At 46.8% G+C, this 22858-nt stretch overlaps 1 protein-coding gene across 1 annotated transcript in view; it reads left to right on the top strand.

The window, feature by feature from the left end:
• The window catches only part of SIPA1L2 (signal induced proliferation associated 1 like 2), a 182693-nt gene that overhangs the window by 152746 nt on the left and 7089 nt on the right, over positions 1-22858 (top strand). Inside the window, exons 16-19 of the mRNA XM_090263474.1 lie at positions 4101-4325; positions 7749-7902; positions 10571-10790; positions 15945-16076. Coding sequence (XP_090119600.1) covers positions 4101-4325; positions 7749-7902; positions 10571-10790; positions 15945-16076 — 731 coding nt within the window. The remainder of the gene's footprint in view (positions 1-4100; positions 4326-7748; positions 7903-10570; positions 10791-15944; positions 16077-22858) is intronic.

The following is a 22858-nucleotide window of genomic DNA, read 5'->3' as shown; positions in this document are numbered from 1 at the left end:
GCGGTCCTTGTCCTCCTGGCCGTGGCCTTCCCTGATTCAGCTCCGAGCTCCCCCCGACCTTTCCCCAGAAGCCGACTCAGCGCTGGAAGGGCCGATCCCGGGAGTGTCCCCAGATCCTTCGGCCTGGCGGGAGCCGTTCCCCACCGGGGAAGGTGTTCAGGCCGGGTTCACAGTGCGGGCCTGTGCTCCCCAGCTCTCCCTTTCACACAGTGTCTTAGTATCATTTAAGGGCATTTAGGTGACAAGTGAAAGAAAACCGCCCTCATTGGTTCACACAACAAGGTAGTATTTTGGCTCATGTAGCTGCAAAGTCCAGAACTGTCGAGGTTCTGCTGGGCCCAGCAGCTCAGGTAATGTCACCCAAAATTGGGTCCCTCTATCCATAGGTTCCACATGACAGCCCCTGAGATCTTGGCACCCCCCTCTCGGTTAGAAATGGCCTTGTCCCCTGCAGGCCTCCCATGCTCATGCTCCTCTGCCACAGGAGGAGAATGTGGTTCTTTCCTCGTTCCTGCGGGGCCCCGCAACTTCTCTCATGTCCTTGGCTGTGCTCACTGTGCTTAGGGGGTACCATTCTTTAAGGCAGGCGGGGCCCTCTGCTGTGGCTGGGTGCTTAGTCCCCCAAATCGTGCTGCTGAAGAAAGCCACTTCCCCAGAAGACAGCCGGGGTGTTGTTTCTCCAGGAGAAGGGGGAGCAGATGCCAGAGCATGGAGGAAGCGGGGGCCTAGGAGATGGAGACCATTTTCAAAATAGACATCCCTACTCCTTTTCAGTTCTCTCTAGTTATATGACTTAACATATGTTTAGCAATAAGTAACTAAATTAATACAGAAGTGTTATTACTGACTTTGGTTTCCTGAATGATTTCTATCTTAATTTCAGGGCGAGTAGAATATTGGCCGTACCATAAAACCGTCTTGGAATTTTGTGACCTTCTAATGTCTTGTTCAGAGTTTAGAAGACGTGTAAAGCTGCTGATTCCGTGAAACCTTGTTAGACAGATGGTATTTGGTATTAATTACTATTAAGGAAAATTTCTGTGGGAACTGCTCTCAGAGCACATTCATTTATAAATAGCGGTAGGGATATTTATAGGGATTAAAGTAGACTTTCTTGAATACCTTACCCATTCGTGAACTGAAGAGCTTAGACTATTAGAAAGGATATAAAAGTACTAGATAGAATTTCTGATTGATCTCACTTTTTCCACCACTTCAAATGAATCTGTGCAAACTGCCGTGGAAATGACAAGTGTTGAGTGAGTGGATCCTTTGCTACCTGGTGTCTTTTTCTTGCAGTTCATAGTTGATGGTGACTTTGAAGCCACATTTCAACTTGCATTGTGGGCTTCTGTACGAAATTCAGTCATGAAATTGAATCTTTTGAACACTTCCTTCTGTCTGTCTCCTACCTGTGCAAGAGGGCTAGAGAATTTTAAATACATGTTTAATATTTAAATGTTTTTAATGATTAAATACATGAATATTTAACATTTAAAATAATGTTTGAAATATGTGTGAAAGGAACTTTGCTCATTAGAGTACCAGGGACCAGCCTATCAAAGTTGAACTGAGATTCTGCAAATTATGAATGTGAGGGCCAGACTGGGGGCATGTGTGTCCGCGATGGTGACTGTCATCAGCCCATTGTTTCCTTGATGTCTCAGTTCAGGCTAGGGCCCACCGCTCACGGTCTGCGTGGTCCTAGAGTGGCCTCAAGTAGCAGAAGAGCAGAGTTGACCCTTTCAGGCTGGACGCCAGTGCTGACCACCTGGCTGCCGTGCCTACAACCCGAGCGCTGTGTTCCTGTCCCACGTTTTAGTCTCTTCCTAGCCCTCAGCCCCCCTGAAATCATGTGTGCCTACGGCGCCCCCTGTGCGTGGCGGGCACTGAGTGTTGGTAGGATGGAGGAAGGAACAATAGAGGGGCGCTTGCGAGTGCTTGTTGACTGGGCTCAGAACCTAGCTCCCAGGCAGCCTGGGGCGGTGGGAGGCCCGTGGAGCAGCTCCTCCCAGTTCAGTGGCCAAGCCCAGAGCAACCGCCGCGCCCTCTCAGTCCTTCAGTCCTGCTCCCCCAATGCCCCCGACCCCACAGCAGCACCTCCCCTCTCCAGCCCCCACACACCCGTCACTTCCCATCAGCCATCCAGGAAGAAACGGGTAGGAAAGTGTAAGTAGGGTGTGACTCCAGGACCGTGCTGAGGAGGAGAAAGGAGGACTTAAAACTAAGAATTTTGGGGTTGGGGGGACAGTACAGGAATCATCCATTCAGTAGGACACACGCATGTCTGGCCTGCTTTTTTCTACTGCTCAGTTCCTTTAATTCAGGAACTCCATTTTTTCCTGCTGTGAGGCCAGGGCATGTAGAGAAGAGCTCGGGACACAAAGCGGTGTTCACAGAAGCCTAACCAGGGCTTGGCAGAGGGACATAGACCAGCTGCAGGGGGGAAACAGGAAGGCAATTCATGTTCCAGGTTCTTCTGTAGACGGCTCATGTGGCGACCTGTTTTTTGTCATTATTCCTGTCATCGTACCCTTTTCTTAGTGCAAGTGACTGGAACTTGGCCGTGAAACTCTAAAGTAAGAACTTTAGAAGGAAGGCATTCACGGAAAGCTGGTTGCCAACATCTAGAATGTTTACCAGCTTCAGAGAAAATGTTTATAATGATGCTGTTGCTACTAAACACAGATTTTTGCCATATTGCTCATCAAATGGAGTCCGTTGATGTATTCTTAGAGTTTACTTTTAAAATATTTTACAATCGGGGGTAAAGATATTTAATCAACTCTGAGTTACAAAGCTATCTTTTATAGAAACACACACGGAACAAATGCATAGGGTCTGTGACCATGCCTTCATTATTCACAACACGTTCCCAGAAAACGGTCCGTTGGGTCATTTCAGGGGGCAGATACGAGTAGCTTATGCAGCATATTCACTAGACGGACCTTGGGTTCCCCAGACTTAACCATGGGCCGTCTCGGGGACCATCAGAGCCTTCGAAATGCATGTGCCCATGGTGGCGAAAGGCAGTGCCCAGTTCTTCATGGTCCAAATGGGGGGACGGAAGCCGTGAGCGTTGCGGGGACAGTTGAGCAGTTGGCATCTGGGCTGCATATGGGACAATAGCACCAGTGCCTAGTGGTCACTCTGTGGGAGGCTGTTGCTCTTCCTGGGAACCATGCACTGAAATACAGGAGTGTGATGTCATAAGGTTTGCGACTAATTCCCAAATGGTTCGAAGGGGCACATACATAGGGACAGGAGTAATGCAGGTGCCGCAAGATAGTAACACGTAGTGAACCTAGAGAAAGGGAATGTGGATGTTATTCTGCTGCTTTGTTACCTTTCTGTGGATCTGACATTTTTTTAAATAAGAAGCTTAGGGAAGAGGGCGTAGGCCTTCAGACCCCATTGCCCAGACGTGGAGTTCTCGTGCTAGGAGTCACCCGCTGGTGACTCCGGTGGCCGCCGCTGAGGAGCTGTTAAGATCAGGTAACCTGTTCCCAGGTGCACAGGTGCAGGCGTCCATGTAGGGGAACACTTGGGAGCAGGATTGCCAGGTCAGAGGCTGGGCAGGCGCACACCTTCACAGGTGATGCCCAGACTGCCTTCTACTGTCCACACACTCTCCACTCCGCCAGCGGGAGGAGGGGAGCCTGTTCTCCAGGTCACGGCCGACACTGGACCTTCTTTATCAGATGTCCCCATTTTTGCGCATCTGGTGCATGTCGTGGCCTTCTCGGCTTGCACTGGCATTTCCCTGCTGGCAGCTGAGGTTGCGCACCTTCCCTGGTGTTTACTCGCCATCTGACTTACTCAATTTTGCAGCATCCGTTTAAATGCGCTGCCCCTTTTCTGTTCGATGTCGCCTGCCGTGTGTTTAACACCCTCCTGCCCCGGACGCACAGCTTGCACTTCAGCATCCTTAGCCCGTGAGATCGAGGGTGTAGCATGGGGTGTGTGGAGGAACCGCGTCTCCACCTCCCACTGCCCAGCTTTACCGACAGGACAGGAACAAAGCGCGGCTCTGTGTCCGGTGGCGTGCAGCGCTGCTGAGCTCCGATTGTATTGCAGCTTCTGTCTCTCTTTCTCCTCAGCGGCTCACACCATTCGGGGAGCCCTTCGGCTCACTGTTCTAAAAATACTGGGTCTCTGGACACGTCCAAAGTCTACATCGTGTCTCACAGCGGCGGCCCGCCGGTCCCTGGGTCCATGTCCAAGCCCTACCACAGACAAGGGGCAGTGAGCAAATACGTCATCGGCTGGAAGAAGTCGGAAGGCAGCCCACCGCCTGAGGAGCCCGAAGGGACTGAATGTCAGGGGTAAGGTGGCCAGCAGGTCTTCTCGGGCAGCTTTGTGTGATACATCTTGGGGACCTATTAAGCAAACATATTTCTCCTCCAACAGAACGTATTTTCTAAAGAAGAATAATCTAGAAACATGTTTGTAAAACTCTTTGAATGTTGGCATTTGTATTTCTCTTTAAGTCTTCTCTTACCTTATATTTTGCACATCAAATTAAAGGAAATTTCTGCTCATTGTACTTGTATTCAGAAAGGTGCTCCAGTAGAAAAGTCATGGTAATGAGCTATGGATGGTGTCAGCATCGAATCTGTGAATAAACAAGTTCAAGGACAATTTTAATTCCACAGAGTCCATGTGTGTTTTCTTACAGTTGCTATTTCAGCAACATCTGAAAAGAGAAAGTATTTTACCCAGTTTCAACATGACAGTGCTTTTTCCTTCAGTGGTTAGGGTTAGTCGGGGGCAGGAAGGGAGAGGTGTTTTCTAGGTTTGAAAAAAGAAAAGACCAAAAATACTGATAACTTACTGTATATCATGTATGAAAACTATGCTGATAACTTATTGAAGAGAGAGAATAGTTAGAAATCACATTTCAAGATTGAAGAGCAAGGCTGGTCAGTCCCAGGTAGCTGTTGGTTTGCTTATTTTTTAAAGGACAGTGTTAAAAACAAACCCACATGCACTGAATTATGAGGACCTTGTGTGTTCTGGGTCTGTGCGCACAGACAGTGTCACCAGGAGTGGGGGTGCCCAGGACTGCCATGACTTCCAGAGAACTCACTAGATTTTAAACTTGGTTAATAAACTAATATCACTTATTTTCACTTGAAAAATGATCTACTTCTTAAATATGGCCAACACTGATATTGCCTTTTAAAGTTAAAAAAAAAAAATTGAATATGGAATCTTTGGGTTAAAATAACCAGTCATGTCAATAATCGAAATAATTTGTTTAGAAAGTAATTTTATAGTAATAACTACACTTTATAGTAATAACTATACTTTTTAAAAGGAGAATGTTCTAAAGATAATGTTGGTATTTCTGTCTAATCGAGTCTTCTGCGTGCTTCCCTAGAAATCCATCTCCAGCCTTTTAAGTTCTAGGAAATATTTGTAAAAGCATTTTGCATGTTGCTGTGAGCCTTGGGCTCTCTCTGGAAGAGTCAGGAAAGGGGGAAGCAGCCCACTTGGCCATTTTCACTTGAGCCCCCACAGTGCGTGCACGTGAGCACCCTGGGTTGATGACACCGATCTCAGAGAGGCCGCGCCAGAGTGCGTGAGAAGGGGGTTTGCATCGCCAGGCGGCAAAGCACTAACTTCCTGGCATCACAGGAGCATAGTGTTGGGATTTGAACCCGGGCCTCCCAGCCTCAGGCCAGGTCTCTTCGCCGCTGCATTGGGCTCAGCCTGGCAGGCGTGGCAGGTGTGCCCAGGCCTCGTCTAGCAAGAAAAGTGCTTCTAAAATCAAAAGGCAGAAGAGGTACCTATGTAACCCACGCAGTCTACAGGACTGCCCCAGCTAGATTTGAAATTTTGTCAAACACTTAACAAATCACTGGAATATATGCTTAGAAAAAATTATAGTGTTTATACCACTGTGAGTTAGAGAATATCACTGTCTCATTGAACACAAAATATAAAATCGGTGTGCCCTACAGAAGTTTCTCATAACTGAAATGGACAGTTATTTTTAAAATCATTGATTTTTTTTTTTTTTTGTAACATAACCTCCTATTTTAAAATGCAGCCAACAAGAGCTACACGTTGATCCAAGTAGCCCTGAGCATGTGCCTCAGCGCTGCAGGGTGGGTCCGGTCTTCTCCTCTGCGGTTCTCACCGTCCCCGCAAAGCCCTTCAGGTCACTGTGGCAAAAATAGTGGGTCTCCAGATACGTCCCTCCTTTGTGGTCAACATGGGGCGAACTGCACAAGTCCATTTGTATGCAAATTTTTTCAATGTATTTTCTCTTCCTCATGATTTATTTAATAAGGTTTATTTTCTCTAGCTTATTTTATTATAAGAATGCAATATATAATACATATAACATGCAAAATATATGTCACTTGACTATTTAAGTCAACAGGAGGCTAGTAGTAAAGTTTTGTGGGGGGTCAAAAGTTATACACAGATTCTGACGCATGGAGGGTTGGCTCCCGTGATCCCTGCGTTATTCACGGGTTGCCTGCATAGGTATTAGATTTTATCCGGGCAGCTACTGGTGGGACCTGGGTTTTAACTTGCATCTCTCCCAAAGCACCTGGCAGGGGCCACTTTGCGTCTGCTTGGAAGCCCCCTGCAGCTCACCACCCTGTGGCTCCCTCCGTGGCTCTGTGCGGAGCTCCCAGGCCATCTCTTGGGTCACCCACATCTTCAGTCACGCTCCACACAATTTCCAAAGCTGCGCTCCACAGCCACTGTCTGCCAGTGGGGCAGGTGCCTCCAGGTCGGAGACGTGCAGGGAACCCCACCTGCCTCAGGAACAAGGCAGAAGCCACAGGCGCTTCCCGAGAAATCCCTGTTAGTTCTGAGCGTGTCTCTCGGAGTTCGCTATTCTGATAATTTCCCAGGGAGCTGTCGGCCACTCTGTATCAAGATAGCCTTGCTCCTGAACTAGAGTCATCTCAGTGACACACAGCAGCATCACACAGGTCACCCTCTGCTGCCGGCTGCCCTGGGCCCGGGTCCCTAGAGCCTGTGTTGTAGGTCATGTGGCCGGCATGCTCCTGACTGACCCTGCTCAGTCACTTGGTCTGCAGGCATGGTGGGTTGCTCAGATTGCGTTTGCAGAGCGAACCTTTTAGAAATGACCCCCCAGTTTTCTCCCTGGAAAAGAGCTGAGAACAGAAATTCAGCTAGATTGTCTTTTGTTGTCCATAAATACATTTTTATATACTGGTAATTAAAAGAGACAGCTGCTTTATTTATCCAAACAGCTTTGCAAAATTGCCGATAATAAAACATGCTTGGCACATGCCTGAATCAATTACTCTTAAACTTCATGCTCCCTTGGGGCCTCTCTGCGGTCATTCCCGGAGATGCGGGGTGTGGCTGTCTCAAGTTTCTGGGAGGCACAGGGGTTCCCTCAAAAGAGCAGGATCATCTGATGAATTATTGAAGCTGTTTTCTGGCACAGAGAGGAAAGGAGAAGCATGGCCTTATGTTAAAAGCTGGCTGTATTTTCTCTCATTCGGGGCTTTGGGATCTGATTTGTTTCTGAATTATTCAGAAATCTAGCTTTGCAGTTGAACTCATTTTACATACAGACCTGGAGATGTGGAACGAATGCAGCAGAAGTGAACAGACTAAACAGTTAAGAGTTATGCGTTAATGTGTATGCCGTTGTTGAGACTGGTTACAGGACCCTTGATTCTTAATGCTGGGAGCCCTTTACAAATGGGCTGGCCACTCCTTCTCACCCTCCTCCCGCTTTGTTCCGACAGGCTGTATGGCGAGATGGAGCTTCTGTGCACAGCAGCTCAGCATCCGACAGTGGTGGGCGATGCTGTCTCAGAAGCTCAACATGTTCTGTCAAAAGAAGACTCTGTGAAACTGATGCTACCGGACAGTCCCCTGGCAGAGGAGGGCAGAAGAAAGGTTGGTGGCTTCTGTGGGCCTCTGAAGTTTCTAGAAACACTGAAGGAATCTCTGAATTAGAGACCTGAGGGTTCCCAGAGCACCTCTGCTTGTGTTATTATCTGTCTTTCATGCTCCTACCAACAGCTCGAGGCCCAGCTTGCCATTTCAGGTGTGTGTTCTATTAATACACAAAGCAAGCCTGGGAGGTTAGGAAGGGCTGCTGTCTAACATGGACTGAAGAAGCTGGAGTCTGAGTGTCCTGGCCTCAAATCTCTGCTCCAACAGCGATCAGCTGTGTGACTTCGTACCAGTGATTGGACCTCCTGGCCCAGTGTCCTTTGTACAAGGGAGATAGCCATCAATGTCCTGCAGAGTTGTAAGAAAGATAAGAAGTGAGGTGGGCAGAGCCTCACATGCTCCCTGGACATAACAGATGGTCAGAAATAGTAGCTGTGAAAATTCACACCACCTGACTTTTGCTCCCGGAGCTCCACCCTCTGCTCCCGGTTCTTCTTCTTAGATATAATCCTGTTCCAGAGGAGCAGGGGTTCTATCTGTTGCCTGCCACGCATCCTACATAGGATAGAACTTGGCCCCGACCATGCTGGCTAAAACCACGCAGCAGTCTTATACGCCAACCTCGTGTCCAAGGCACACAACTTCATTCACAATGAAACAGTCCCTGCTAGCGTTGGGATTAGTGTCATTATTATTACAGTCTCTAAAACCACTCTGTTAAATACTTCAATGGAATTTAGCCCAGTCTCCTCTTTTTGCAAGTAACTGAAACCCCAAATGGTGAAAGGTGACGTTCACGTAAACATTGGGTGGAATCCAGATCTTCTCCCTTCTAATCCAGCGCTCTCTCTTATGCAAAGAAAAAAGACAAAAAATCCAACATGCCACATTGAGTGGGATTGGGGTGAACACCAAGTCCCCGGCTTCTGCCTCCCCTGTAATAAAATTATTCTACAATTAACCTAATTGTGTTTCAGAGTAACACTCTAATTAGACACCACCTCAAAGCTGCTTTAATCTGCTGTGCCTGTAATCTTGTTGCAAGGCACCTGCTGGTCCTCTGTGAAGTGGGTTCCCAGAAGAAGAGTCTTCTTTTTAACTTGTATCAAGTCGGGTATGAGGTACACAGAGTACAAGTAGCTTTTATTTTTAATAGGAATCAACTTCTGCTTGACACTTGTGGGTTTTTCTCTTCTAAGACAAATCACCTTTTCATGGTATAAGTTTACCGTTGTAGTCCGTACGCATTCCAGCGCTCACTCATCAGTGGGACAGACCTGACAGAATGGAAAGAACACATACAATAGGAATATTTTTAGCCATCTTGCTGCGTTCACAAATGTAAATAGCAATTTTTATATTTGACGCAAACATTCTGGCTTTTCCTACTGTTCATGTAAAAGGAGTGTGGTTTCATGTGCAGAAGTAGTTGGAAATTCAGGTTTTATTTCATTTTTCTTGAGTTATTGACTACTTGCTTCTTCAGTAAGAATTTTCCTTACCCTATACATATTTAAATACACAATTATGTTAATTGTTCCTTTAAATCTGGTTATGCGATTACTATAATTAAGTTTTCAACAATTGTAATAGACTTTTGTAAGTGATACGTTAAAGTAGACAATGATATTGGGTTGGCCAAGAAGTTTGTTTGTTTGTTTGTTTGTTTCCCCCTAAGATGGCTCTAGTAGCACTTAGTTGTCTTTAACTTTATTAGAAACAACTTTATTAAATTGTATTGTGACAGCTGTCGTATCAATGTGCATTTAAAAATAAACTTACCAAACTGGTGAATTTTTGTGTAGCCATTTTAATATTGAAGAATATACAACATTTTCAGCATATTATTCTTTACTATTTCAAGAAAGGTAAAAACACAACTGAAACACACAAAACAACATTTGTGCAGCGTATGGAGAAGGTGCTGTGACTCATCAAACGTGTCAAAAGTGGTTTGCAAAGCTTCATGCTGGAGATGTCTTGCTGGACAATGCTTCACAGTCCCATAGACCAGTTGAAATTGATAGGGATCAAATCGAGACATTAATTGAGAACAATCCATGTGAGACCATGCAGGAGATAGCCGACATATTAAAATATCCAAATCAGGTTATTGGTGAAAATGAAAAGCATGTCTTTTATTTTACTGAAAAACACTAAATGAACTTCTTTGCCAGCCCAATATGTTACCTGACCGATTCCGTTTTCCTTGAACCTGTTGGCAGAGCCTAGAAAGCGCCAGTCTTCCAACTTAGCTTTATTACTGTTTAGTTTGGATTGAGCCTTCCATGTGGGGGGTTGGTACAGAAATCGCCTAATATTAAAATGTAGTCATTTCAAATTAAAATCAAACAGCTCCCTGTGTGGTTTTAAATAAGTGTTCCCTGAAACGACAACCTTCTCCCTTTCCGGGAGCTGCCACTGCTCGGAGGTTGTGGGGGTTCCATTTAACGTTTCAGAATTAATGAAGCTGTGCACGTCTCAGCCGTGGTCATACTGCACAGAGTGTCACAGGAGGAAGACACTCCAGTCCAGCCAGTGCAGCGAAGGCCTGCGCCTTTGCCTGGGTGACCCGCCGTCACCAGGCCATGCAGACCCGCGGACGAGTCACACGAAGTCCAGGCGTTCAGCTACGTAATGTCTGTTTTCTCCCCGTGTCCCCCCCTAGTTTTCCTTCTACGGCAACCTGTCCCCGCGGCGCTCGCTGTACCGCACCCTCTCCGACGAGAGCGTCTGCAGCAACCGGAGGGGCTCGTCCTTCGGCAGCTCCCGGAGCTCCGCCCTGGACCAGGCGCTGCCCAACGACATCCTGTTCAGCAGCACCCCGCCCCAGCGCAGCACGCTGCCCCCCAGGACGCAGCCCGCGCCCGGCATGGCCGGCCTGCGCAGTGAGTGTGGGGCGGCGCTCCGGGGCCGGATTGTCTCCTGTGGGTTTGGGGAGGCGGGTGTTTTTGAAACTATGCCATTTGCTGGTGTGTTTCTTTCTTTTTTAAAAAAGTACAATAAAAGCCCCAAAGTAGACATTCTTTTAAAAGTTAAGCAGTACTACTTATTTGAAGAAAATTAGAAAGCACGTATTAAAACATTTGTACCAAGTGAAATAGTGACCTTGATGCCATATCTCAGCTATTACATGGAGAGTAAAATATCTAAAACCTGATTTCATAAAGAGAAAACTGTGGCGCTCAGCGTGGGGGCAGGTTTTCTGTGAGCAGCAAGCAAGGAGGACAGTTTGGTGTTCTCTCCGTCTGTTTGTCCCTCTTGGACCCTCAGTGCCTGGCTGTGTGCAGGGTGGCAGGCGGGCATTAGGTGACCTGGGTCGTGGACCCGACTTCCACCCCAGCGGGGGCCCGGCCGTGTGCTCCCCACTTAGGTTCTGCGTCTGCTCCACTCCCGTGTGCCGCTCACCGGCTGCCGGGGCGCTTCCTGGGTGATGTAGTCCTTAACCCCTAAAACACTCAGCTTCTTCCTCATGTCCGTCACTTATCCACATGTCAGTGTTTAATGGCTTTTATTACATCAGCTTTATTTATTTATTTCTTTTTACAATCACTTTCTACTGCGCAGAAAGAATGGGGAATTAACCAGTGTCAGGTTTTTTTAACATTTCATCATAGAAAGTAGTATCTTTAAAACGAATTTGAACTTTATAACGCACATAAAGGCCCTGGGTAAATGAAATAAAAGTTCTAACAATGTTTCTGATGTTTAACATAATTGGAAATGAACCATCTCTCATAAAATTCTTAATCTGTTTCTTTAAGTGACTTAATATCCTGCCTATTTTAAAGGGTTCATTTGCCTAAATTGGAGAAACCTTTAAATTTCTTCTTGGTAACCAGGTCAAACAGACATGTTCTAATACCCTAATGTAAATACTTTCCCTTTTTAGTAAATAGGTAACTTTAATGTCCTCTTAAAATCTTTTGTAAAACCAATAAAACTCTTTTTAGTAAATAGGTAACTTTAATGTCCTCTTAAAATCTTTTGTAAAACCAGTAAAACTCTTATTTTCTTACAAATGTTATTGTTTTTATTTCAGATGCTTGAAGTGTGATGTGAAATTTATGGCATATATATCATGTACTTCTTACATTCTACCCTTTATTTGTTTCATGTGAATGATACAGATCTTCTTTTTAGCTTTACTTTTTTTCAATAGACTTTTTTTAGAGGATGTTTAGGTTCACAGCCAAATTGAGCAGAAAACACGGAGTTTCCCGCGTACCCCCATCCACGCACAGGCACAGCCTCCCCGATTATCAGCGTCCATCACCAGAGTGGGCCATGTCATGAGCCTGCCCTGAGACATCATGGTCACCAAAGGCCACGGTTCACCTTCGGGCTCCTTCTTGGGGTTGTACGTTCTGAGGTATCCCGCAGAGCATTTTCACTACCCTAGAAACCCTTGTGTTTCACCTCTTCACCCCTCCCCCGCCCCTGAGCCCCAGGCAACCACTGATCTTTTTACTGTCTCCATAGTTTTGCTTTTTCTGGAACATCATATAATATGAGTCATGCAGCATATAGCTTTTTCTGATTGGCTACATTTTTTTTTTTTTTCCTGATCAGCTTCTTTCCTTTAGCAGTATTCATTTAAGTTTCCTGTGTCTTTTCATGGCTCAATAGCTCACTTCTTTTTAGTGCAGAATAATACTCCATGGTCTGGATGGACCACAGTTTGTTAGGCCATTTACCCACTGAAGGACCTCATCCCCCTTTAGCATGTTCCCCGGATGAAGGCTCAGCTTGGAAGCAGGCAGCATGCACCATTTTCACTGGTACTTCACTGTCTGAGTTTAACCTGCTGACTCACCTCCACCATTCGCGTCCCTAGGAAGCGCAGTCAGTGTGCCTCGCCATCCGCTGTTCTCAAATGAAACCTCTGATTGGGCACTGTGACTCCTCTGATTCATATACTTCACTAATGACTCAGAAAAAGTTCTCTAGGTTGGATACATGAAATGGCAAAATGTCAGTCAGGGAGCTGGAAGTAATTCCTGTTGATGTGTCTTTCCCCAGATTGCCCTGGTGAGGCTCAGCCTCTAGGGTCTGGCTGTCCTCGGGGCAGGGGGCGGGAGGGATGCTCAGCCTCCCACGGTCCCCCGTGTGCCTGGACTCAACACCGACCTTAGTCCTGCTTCCGTGGTTTCTGGTCATGCAGCAGAGGCTCTGTGAGAAGATGTCACTCAGAGTAGTTCACGGCCAGAAAGTGGGGCTCAGAAAGTTGAAACGTGTGTGCTGGTCCCCCGCAGACGTCTGTGCATGAGAACGAGGGACATTTGGGGTTGCCCAGTCGTTTCTTTCAGTTCCTCTGGGACTTTGCTGTGCCCTAGAGCTTGGAGCTTGGGTTGGTTCTGTTGCGTCTTCTCACACTGGATGGTTAAATAGCTACACAGCTGAATCAGGCAGAACACTCAAAGGCACACAGGTTCTTCTTTTCAAGTTTAAAACTCACTCATGCCTAGGAAGCATCTGATCTTCAGAGAGAGAATCTTTCACTAGTATAGATTCACTCAGGTCTTGTTCCCAACTTGGAGTAAGGAGAGTACAGAGGGACAGTGAGCAGGTCCTTCTGTCACAGTGACAGGGGGGGACCTCGGCGCCACACCTCTTCCATGTGACTCACAGTCCCGGGCTTTGGTGTCAGGTATTTTTAGATTTTAATGTCCCAAATTTGAACCTGTCTGGAATCTCTGTTCTCAGGAGATGAAGATCTTAATCCAGCCTTGGGAGACAGATCTTAACATGCACATTTGGGGTAGGATTCATGTCATGACTCATATGCATTTCCTGTGGCGTCACAGAAACGGGCCGTATCATCATTATGTCTTCAACTTGCAGGCATAAAACTATGATCTGGACGAACAATTGAAAATAATTCTGAGGTGGTTCTGCTTGGCGTTCAGGGCCTTTGCCTTCATTACTGGTAGATTTCAGAATAAAATTCCTTCAGTGGCCCAGACAGAAAAAGAAATGGGGAGGGGCCCTTTGGACACAGGTTCACAGGCCAGAAAAGCAGTGACAGCGAAAAGCAGGCCATGTCCTTTCCCTCCTTGACCTTGGGCACTGGCTTCATTCGGTCCCAAGCATCGGCAGGTTCCATTCACAGCATGTTTAGAGAACTCCTGATTTTTCATGGAAGGGGAATCGGAACTCTCCCGGGAACGGTGGAAATCTTCCAGTGAAGACAGTCTAACAAGAGTTCTTAAGTTTCAAAAAATAAAAACAGAGAATTAGCTTACATGTGGTCCCAAATGCTGTAGCTTAGACCTCGGCACCTCATAAGGTTGCCCTTTGAAGTCGGGGGCGGGAGGTGGAGTTTCAGAATAAATAAAAGAAATTAATATTTTTCTTGTAATTTAGCGCTCACACAAGACGCTGCAGGCCCCAGGTGTAGACTTGGTGTGATCAGCAGGAGAGTAACCCTCCTTACAGAGGGTCCACAGCCGTTATGACAACAGTCAAGTCAGACTCTAAAAAGGCGGTCACTGTGATTTCGGGTTTGGGATAAACAGACCCGAAACCACAGGGTCAGTGTCCTGGGCCGAGGGCAGTGAGGCTGGACACTAGCGAGCTCTCAGAATCACGCGTCACTTTCTTTTCTGAATTGGCCAGAAGAACAGCGTGGTTTCCTGGGTGCTGCTGACCGCAGCCTGGGAGAGCTGGCCTTGCTACTTTGATTCCTAAGGCACGCAGTGCCTTTTCTCCCCGGTCTGTGAGCTCAGGCAGCATCGGTGTGAGCCTCTCCAGACCCCGGCAGACCAGCACCTGCTTGTTGACCAGCTCCTCGAGGCAGAACCTGTGTCTGTGATCATCCTGTCCCTTGTACAAACATCGCAGCTGGTGGTGCCTACAGAATAGCAGGTGCTCAGTGAGCCACGTGCGGGTGTGGCCAGGGATGCTGTTCGTGGTACCTAATGTCAGTTACAGGGATTTTGATGGTTTGAAGTCTCAGACCAAAAAAAAACCAAAGAGATGGTAATTTTTATCTAATTAAATTATTTTCCAAGCAATGGGTGGGGGGTGGGGGTAGATGCTTTTCATTGTGATAATTCAGAGAGGAATTCAGGCAGCTCTTCCTTCGGTTGCGATGACTATCACTGACGGTAGGGCCCTCCTGCTTCCGGAAGGACGAAGGATTTAGGCTTCGCCCTGTGTGTCCTCAGAGCTTTTCTCTCAGACTGTGCTCCTCACCAAGCAGCTCCTGCTCCTTCCCGTCTCAGCGACTGTCAGCCCCACAGACAGGTCTTGCCCAGATGTGCCGTCAGCCTCCTTGGTCACGTCACCCTGGTCTGTTTTCTTTGGAAGACTTGACACTGCTTGAGTGTTCTTGGTTCTGTGTCTGTTGCCTCTTTGCCTGTCGCTTGCAACGTGAGCTGCAGGAGGGGGAGGGCACTGTCTTCAGTATCAACTGCAGCTCCGTCGGTCACTAGGCATCTCGTAGTCACTTAATGCGTCCTACACAGATAGTGAGTGGGCAGTGCTCCCGATGAACTTAAGAGGAAAGGCTCCCTTCTACGAATCCCCTTCGCCAGCTCCGTAGAGTCAGATGAACATGAAAGTCTTGGTCACGATTGGGGGTGGGGGATGGGGGCTAAGAGTTTGTAATAGAGAAAAAACATCACAGACTGTAGTCCCTCCTCTTTTCCCATTAAAGTGGGAAGAGGTTAGAACACCTGGAGCTCATGAAACGTAAATCCTGAGACCTCCCTGTCCCAGGGCCATCGGGGCCACTTGGCACGTGGTCTCCGCGTGACTCGTGTACAGGGCTGCGAGCAGAGACCTGCGGGGCTGGTGAGCCTGCCCTGCAGTGTGGGCAGCTGGGGTTCCCATCCCCTGCTCCCAGCTCTCTGCTGGCTGACTTCTAAGTGAGTCTGCAGACCGTGACTTTTTTACAAACCCCTGATTTTACAGCTGCGTCTCTTGGGCACATAGTCTGTCCTTGTGGGAGTGGGGGGCGTGGGCAGAAGTTCTTTAACAAGAAGCTCGCAGCCAGCGTCCTCTGCTGCCATCTGACTGACTGGTTCTGTTTCCTTTAGATGAGTTCTGGTTCTCCGACGGGTCCTTATCGGATAAGTCCAAGTGCGCAGATCCTGGCCTGATGCCCCTTCCGGACACGGGTACAGGGCTAGACTGGTCCCACCTCGTGGATGCTGCTCGGGCGTTTGAAGGTAAAAACTCGTGGCCTCCGGGCTGGGGTGGCAGCTTGGGGACCGTGTCTGCTCTTGGGTTGTCTCGGTCAATGTTTTGGACACTTTCACATCTTTGAGGATGAAAATGAGCAGGAAGGGCTTCAGCTGTGACCTAAGGACACTTTCCTAGAGAGACTGGGTCACTTAGTGAAATGGCCAGAGGGTCCACACCCGAATTCCACTTCAGGGACCAGCTGCCACGGGGGCAAGTTCCTTTTCCGCTCTGACCTCCATTTCCTTACTTCGATGCAGAGGTGAATATTTAGGGTGCACACTGTGTCCTTCCTCCCAGGGAAGTGAGGTGACAGAGGAGCGGAGGCCCTTCAGAGGTCGCAGCTCCTGGTGCAGCAGGGTGAGTGGGCCGGGGGCTGGTGGCTTGGTGTGGACACAACGTTGGCCTCCTCTGCTCGACCCCAGCGAGCCTCCGCATCTGGGCCTCAGCCTCCTGCTCTGCCCGCGGTCGGGAGGGTGGCCATGCTGGCTGCTCTGCCGGTGTTGCTGCTGGGATGTTAGAAGGTTGGAGTTGCTCCTTTTTCCTGCTCACACGCAAAGGTCAACAAACAAAGGGCGTCCCAGGGCCTCACCTTGGGGGGAGGGTCAGCCCCTGACCCAGGATGGTGCCTTTGCCACTTGCCGCTGAATTCTTCCACGAGCCCAGCTTCTGCTCCCAGGGGAGGCAGGGAGGAGTTCAGCAGGGACCTGGGAGAGGCTCTGTGCTTCTGGGAGCAGCAGTGCCCGTGGGTGGACTCACCTCCTTCACCTTGGGTAGCTCGGCCCCGTCACCTGTGAAGTCCGGGGCTTCAGGAGGTGAAACCATATTCTCTCCCAGGGAAGGCAGGTGCACTTTGACCTCGGGCTGCTGTGGCAGGTGAAGGTTTGCTGCATTCCCTGCCCCTCCCCCTCACAGACTTACCCTGCTGGGGGCCCTGCAGTGGCTTTGTGCTAACCATTAATTGCTCTTGGCGCCTCTGGTCCTAAGCTTGGGGCGGGGGTGGGGGAGTGAAATGCACTCTCCAGCAAATTCAGACACCAGGGCCATTTAGCTCTGTTGACAGGTAGAGAGAAGCTGTTAGGACGTCTCTGCAGAATGAGCGGGCTCTGCCTGCTCCCTTAATGGAAGCAGAGAGGCTGCTTTGGGGTTCATGGCCTTCCTTCTCGGGTGTCCCCGGAGTCGGGTGTGAGTTGTACAAACCCCAGGCCCAGGGCTCCTTCTCACCTCGCTTGCCAGCCCCGCAGGGCAGGAACGCTGTCTTTACCTCTGTGCAGAGCGACCCTGCAGCAGGTAATGGCATTTTTTCTGGCACGTTCTTTACACACTGTGTTCTCTTGCTGCCCCCCAGGAGCACCGAGGAGCATCTGTTCCGTCCAGGGCTGTGCCCCACAACACGCACACACTGAAATTCTGCACAGTACTTGCCACATTGAGTTCTGCTTTATTCCTGTCTCTTCTTACTAGGTGATGAGCTTCTCAAGTGAAGGCTGCTGGTTTCATTTATCTTTCCTCACCAAGCACGTGGCAAGAGAACGAATGAGCAGGGCTAGTCCAGGAGTAGGTAGGCATCGGACACACAGGTGCCCTGCAGCCTTGAGCCATCCCGTCTCAGCATAAGCTTTGACCTCTGCGGTCCCTTTGCATTTTGTGTTCATTTTTTAGATTTAAAACCACATTTATCAGCTACCGCTGGATCCCCCATCATTTGTGTCTATGCTTGGTTCCCTTCCTCCCCTCCAGAATAAACTCTCTGCTACAAAGTGGGTCCTTTCGGGGAGCTGGGGCTTGGGGGGTGAGTGAGAGGTAGAGAGAGCAAAATGGCCCACGAAGCAGCGACGGAAGGGTCAGTCCCAGGATTCTGGTTATAATCGCTGCTTTCCTGGCGGGACTTGGGCCTGTGGACAAGTCAGCATCCCGATGTTCACCCTCGGGCCAACGCTGCACAGTCAGCAGTAATCACTCATGGAAGCCGCTTCATTGCTCTCTCTGAAACGAAGACCATTGCCCCCAGCCCTGCAATGCTTCTGTCCCTCCTAACCCTCCAGTCCTGTCCGTCAGAGAGATTCCTGAGCTGAAGCAGGCATGGAGGTGGGACTTTGCACCCTCAGAAAAAGTAGGGGCAAGCGCAGCGTGGAGTTCCCACTGGACCGAGCCTGTGGGATTCTGCTCGCCATGGCTTTGGTTGCCTGACATTCCTGAAATTTCCAGATGATGTTTATAGAAAATACAGAGTGAGTTTATGTCATATTTTAAAATTTCAATAATTTTCGGTGCTACTCTGCAGGACAGCATGACACTTTGAGACAGTAGTCAGCTCCAGAACATTCCATTGAGACTTGGCAGCTGCAGACCCTCGGCTAATCAGATGTCCTGAGCCAGTGCACTGTGGCTGGCAGACGTGGCGGTGACTGGGTGTGAGCGGTCGCCTTAGCACTACTGGGAGAAATGTCCTCACCTCCAGGACCCAGTCACCCTCTCGTGATGACGTGGCTTTTTTGTGCCAGCTCTCACAGCCATTTCTGAGCTAGACTGAACTTCACAGAGAAAAAAGGAAAGATAGTCTGCATGGGTATCGGCCTTATTGGGGAGATCACTTCGTAAGGTGTATAAATCTCTCATCACTATGTTGTATACCTGCAACTAATATAATATTGTATGTCAACTATAATTGAAAAACTTAAAAAAAGAAAGAAAAATCTAAAAAATCCCCATGAGTTTGTTAAATTATTAAAAACTCAAAAATTCAGTTTAAGATGCTTAACTGAATTCGGACCCCTCTGGAAAAACGCCGAGCCCGTACTGTGACGTAACCAGTCAGCACATCTGTGAACAGGCTGCAAAGCATGGGCCGTCTCTGCCTCCTGAATTGAGATAATGGTCTCCAGAGAGTCCAGCCACGCAGTTCCTCTCCAGCAGACGTGCCTCCCCCAACTGATGGGCCTCACTTAGGCCACATGTTTCGGCTTGCGATGTAGTCACTTTTATACCAGAGCCAAAATTGACACCAGACACGTGAGGTTAAGAAGGTAGGTTTTATCGCTCCATTCAAGAATAGAGCAGGGCACCCAGTGTATCTGCCCTGGTGATGGCGGCCTAAAGATGCTTAAACTCTGTTGGTGTAGAGAACACACAGCTGCGGTATTCTCAGCTCGGGGTTCTCAGGCTTCCTGGGCGTGCGAGTTCAGTGCCACCCTCAGAGGGAGGAGCGTTTCCAGGCCGCACAAGGCAGTGGAAAAAGGATGAAATAAGAAACATAAACTTCAGAACATTTTAAACAGTACTGTGATAACTGTGTTAGGAAGAATTAAGGAACATAATAAGAATCATTTTTTCATGAGTGATGATGAAATGAAAAATATGCTACCTATTAAAATCTTTTGACTGCGGCCAGAGAGTAGTCCTAAATCAAAGAGGTATTGTTTCAGAAACACTTAAAATTAACTGTACTTCAAAAAGATTATGCAAAAGTGGTGAGTGAAAACAAAATAGAAAAGAAATCAAATAATTTTTTTAAACTGGCAATTGAAATTTAAAAATCAATGAATAATTTTTTTGAATGTTAATAAATCAATGTAAATTTGTTCAAAAAATGAAAAGTACAAGGGAACAATATGAGCAATAAGGAAGTAAATTAGCATTAAGTCATACATAGGAGATTAAAAATTAAGGAATGTCAAGCATCTGTATAGGAACAAATCTGATAAGATCGTTGGACACTTTGCAACAAAGCGGGGAGGGAGCACAGACAAAGGTGGGCCAAGTGTGGGGGAAAGGCAAAAGTTCTCCAAGAATATCCCTAAATCCCCAATGTCACCTGAAACGGAGTGCACAGGTCACTGTTTTGCAAAGGTTCGAAGAATAATGATGCCCTTGTATAAATTTTTCCTTAAATATAGAAACAGCCTTATTATATAATAGGATTATCTTCTGGTAACATACGCACAAAAAATCGTAAGACAGTTTTGGTCATTAATATGGGTGTGAGAGAGCTTAAATGAAGTTCAGTGGTACATTAAAAAGATTAGTCATTGTTATTGGCAAGAGTTTAGCTACTTTAATAAAAGAAAAACGTTTAATTATAAGTTACAGTAGATGAAGTAATTAAAAGTTCTATCAATTTCATAAAAAAGGTGTATCTAATTAGAATCTATTTCTAATAAAAATTAGGTTTGAGAGATGCCTTTAAAGCTTAACAAAGGAAATCTCTATTCCAAATAGTCACATAATAATTAATAGAAAAAATGTTTATAAACAGACCCCTTAAATCCAGAAAGCAAACAAGGGTGTCATTGGAGACCATGTCCTGTCATTGTATACTGGAATCCTTGACATTTACACAAGCAATGCAAAGAAAAAAGGAAGAAATTTTGGAGGTAAATAAATAGATATGGATATGCTTCTATATCTAGAAAATAAGAAAGGTCAAAAGGAAATTATTAGAGACATAAAGTAACTAGGTAAGATAGTTTAAAATTATATATATGTATTAAAGATTTTATTTACTTTTAAAGAGAGGGGAAGGAAGGGGTAAAGAGAGGGAAAAAACATCAGTGTGTGGTTGCCTCTTGTGTACCCCCAACTGGGGACCTGGCCTACAACCCAGGCATGCGCCCTGACTGGGAATTGAACTGGTGACCCTTTGGTTCTCAGGCCGGTACTCAATTCACTGAGCTACACCAGCCAGGGCTAAAAAGTATTTTTATAAGCATTATTTCAAGACATTGTTAATTTTTTCATTTATTTGTGTATAACAAACCAGCCCCAAACTGGTGGCTGAAAACAGCAAAGGTGTGTTAAGTCCCATGGCTCTGAGTTGGGTGGGCTCCACTGAATGGTTGAGCTCCCTGTGGTATCAGCTGGGCTCACGTACCTCTGTATCTGGATGGCTGGAGTCTGGCTGGACTCCTGTCTCCGGCAGGTAATCATACTTCTTCACATGTGGCTTTAGGAATGAATCAGGAGAGCAAAAGCAGAAGCTACATCATTTCTCAAGATGCAACTTGAATATCATACCCACTACATTTTATTGGACAAAGCAGGTCACAAGGCCGGTAGATCCCAGGGGTGGCTTGTGCCCACAGCCATCTCTCTCAAGACAGTCTTCCACTACAACAGTAATAAAGGACACCTCGGATACATCAGCAAGATCAAATCATGAAGCCTTTGGGAATTAAGCTATCTTAGAGTGAGAAAACTCAAAGGAACACTTCAATAACTGAAAAGTTTTAATATATAGAAAGATAGGAATGGCCGGAAATCTCATAGTAAAGATGATAGTCCTTCCTGAATTAATTTGTAGATCTGTGCAATTTCGATTCAGATATTCTTCATTGCATCCATTTGGAAAATAGATGAACAGTGTTCAATAAACAAGTCTATTATAAATCAGTAGTCAAAATAGCACAATAATGATTCAAAAATATAAGTGAGTCTTTTTTAAAAAAAGTGAAGAGCCCAGACCAAAGTGTGAATATACTTAAGAATTCAATGGGAATGCAAGTTGTACTCTGGATTTAGGAATTAGAAAAGTCAGTTCTAGAAAAAGTAAAGAAAGGAAGATGACCGTTTTGGAAGCATGGTGATGCTTTAATTATGCAGTAATGAGAAAACACAAAATAAAATATTTAAATATTTAGAACTTTTATGGGCCTGAAAGAGAACATTAAAATAAAAATGGAAATATAGGAATATGGGGAAAGATTTGTAATAAATGCAGTGGATAAAACCAGGGTACCTCAAGCGAATGAAGGACCTTAACCAGCAAAAGCACCGAACTCGTCACAAACAAATGACCGCGACATGGGGGTGCAGCATCCACAGGAGAGGAATCATGACCATAACTAAGTCCATGAAAAACGTTCAACCACACACATCAAGTTTAACAATAATGAGCTACCAACTCACCCCTTTTGAATATGAAAAATGATTCAACAGCTCTGGGAAGCTGGTATCATTATAAAGACTATAAAATGATTCATCTTTTTGTTCAAGCAAGATGGCAACATGTAGCTAGACAAAAAATGTACCCACCCTTTTACCAGAAATCTAATTTCTGAAAACTTGCTTCCTGGAAATTATGCAAAAGAAGGAAAAAAAGCTTCCAAGAGTGAAATGCCGTATACAGCATTATTCAAATTTAGTTAAGAAGTGAACAGATAGATAACCAACTCCTACCCCCAAAACTGATGTCAGAGCACTGAGAGCACCTCCAGAGCTTGGAGGGAGAGGGAGTGTGTGAGGCGTGCTGGGCTCTGCCCCTCGCCGAGCTCCTGGCTCCTGGCCTGGAGGAGAATCGGGTGGAGTCCCAGTTCCGGTCTGTTCTAATGTCCACGGGTCTTCTGTTCGGTGGGGTAAGGTGTGACCCTTCGCACATCAGAACACCTAAATGAAATTGATAATCTGTGTGATACAATACAGTCGTCACTTTGTCACCCGCATAGAGCGTGTCATTTTTATTTTTTTGTTAGGTTGACGGATGTCAGGTGCAGGTGTTGTGAGTGATACCCACTCAGGGTCCCACCCTCGGGTATGGCCATGGGAAAATGCCCCGCCGGAAGAGCAGGCTGGGGCCGGCAGCGACACAGGGAGGGCAAGCGGAGTCTCTTGAAAAGTTTCTAGGATGGAAAGTAGTTCTCCTTTAGCCACCTGCCGGAAGCAGGCAGCCACTGTGTTCTCCAGCACTTGCTGAACTGGTGATGTTTTGACTGAAAATGGGCTTACAAGGTAAAATTACAGACGGGTGACTGGAGACTGGATTTCGGGTCTCACA

This window comes from Furipterus horrens, unplaced genomic scaffold (genome assembly GCF_987537825.1).
Source record: "Furipterus horrens unplaced genomic scaffold, mFurHor1.1.pri manual_scaffold_15, whole genome shotgun sequence".
NCBI lineage: Eukaryota > Metazoa > Chordata > Mammalia > Chiroptera > Furipteridae > Furipterus > Furipterus horrens.
The sequence above is the reverse complement of the archived record's forward strand: the minus strand, read 5'-3'. Positions and strand labels throughout refer to the sequence as shown.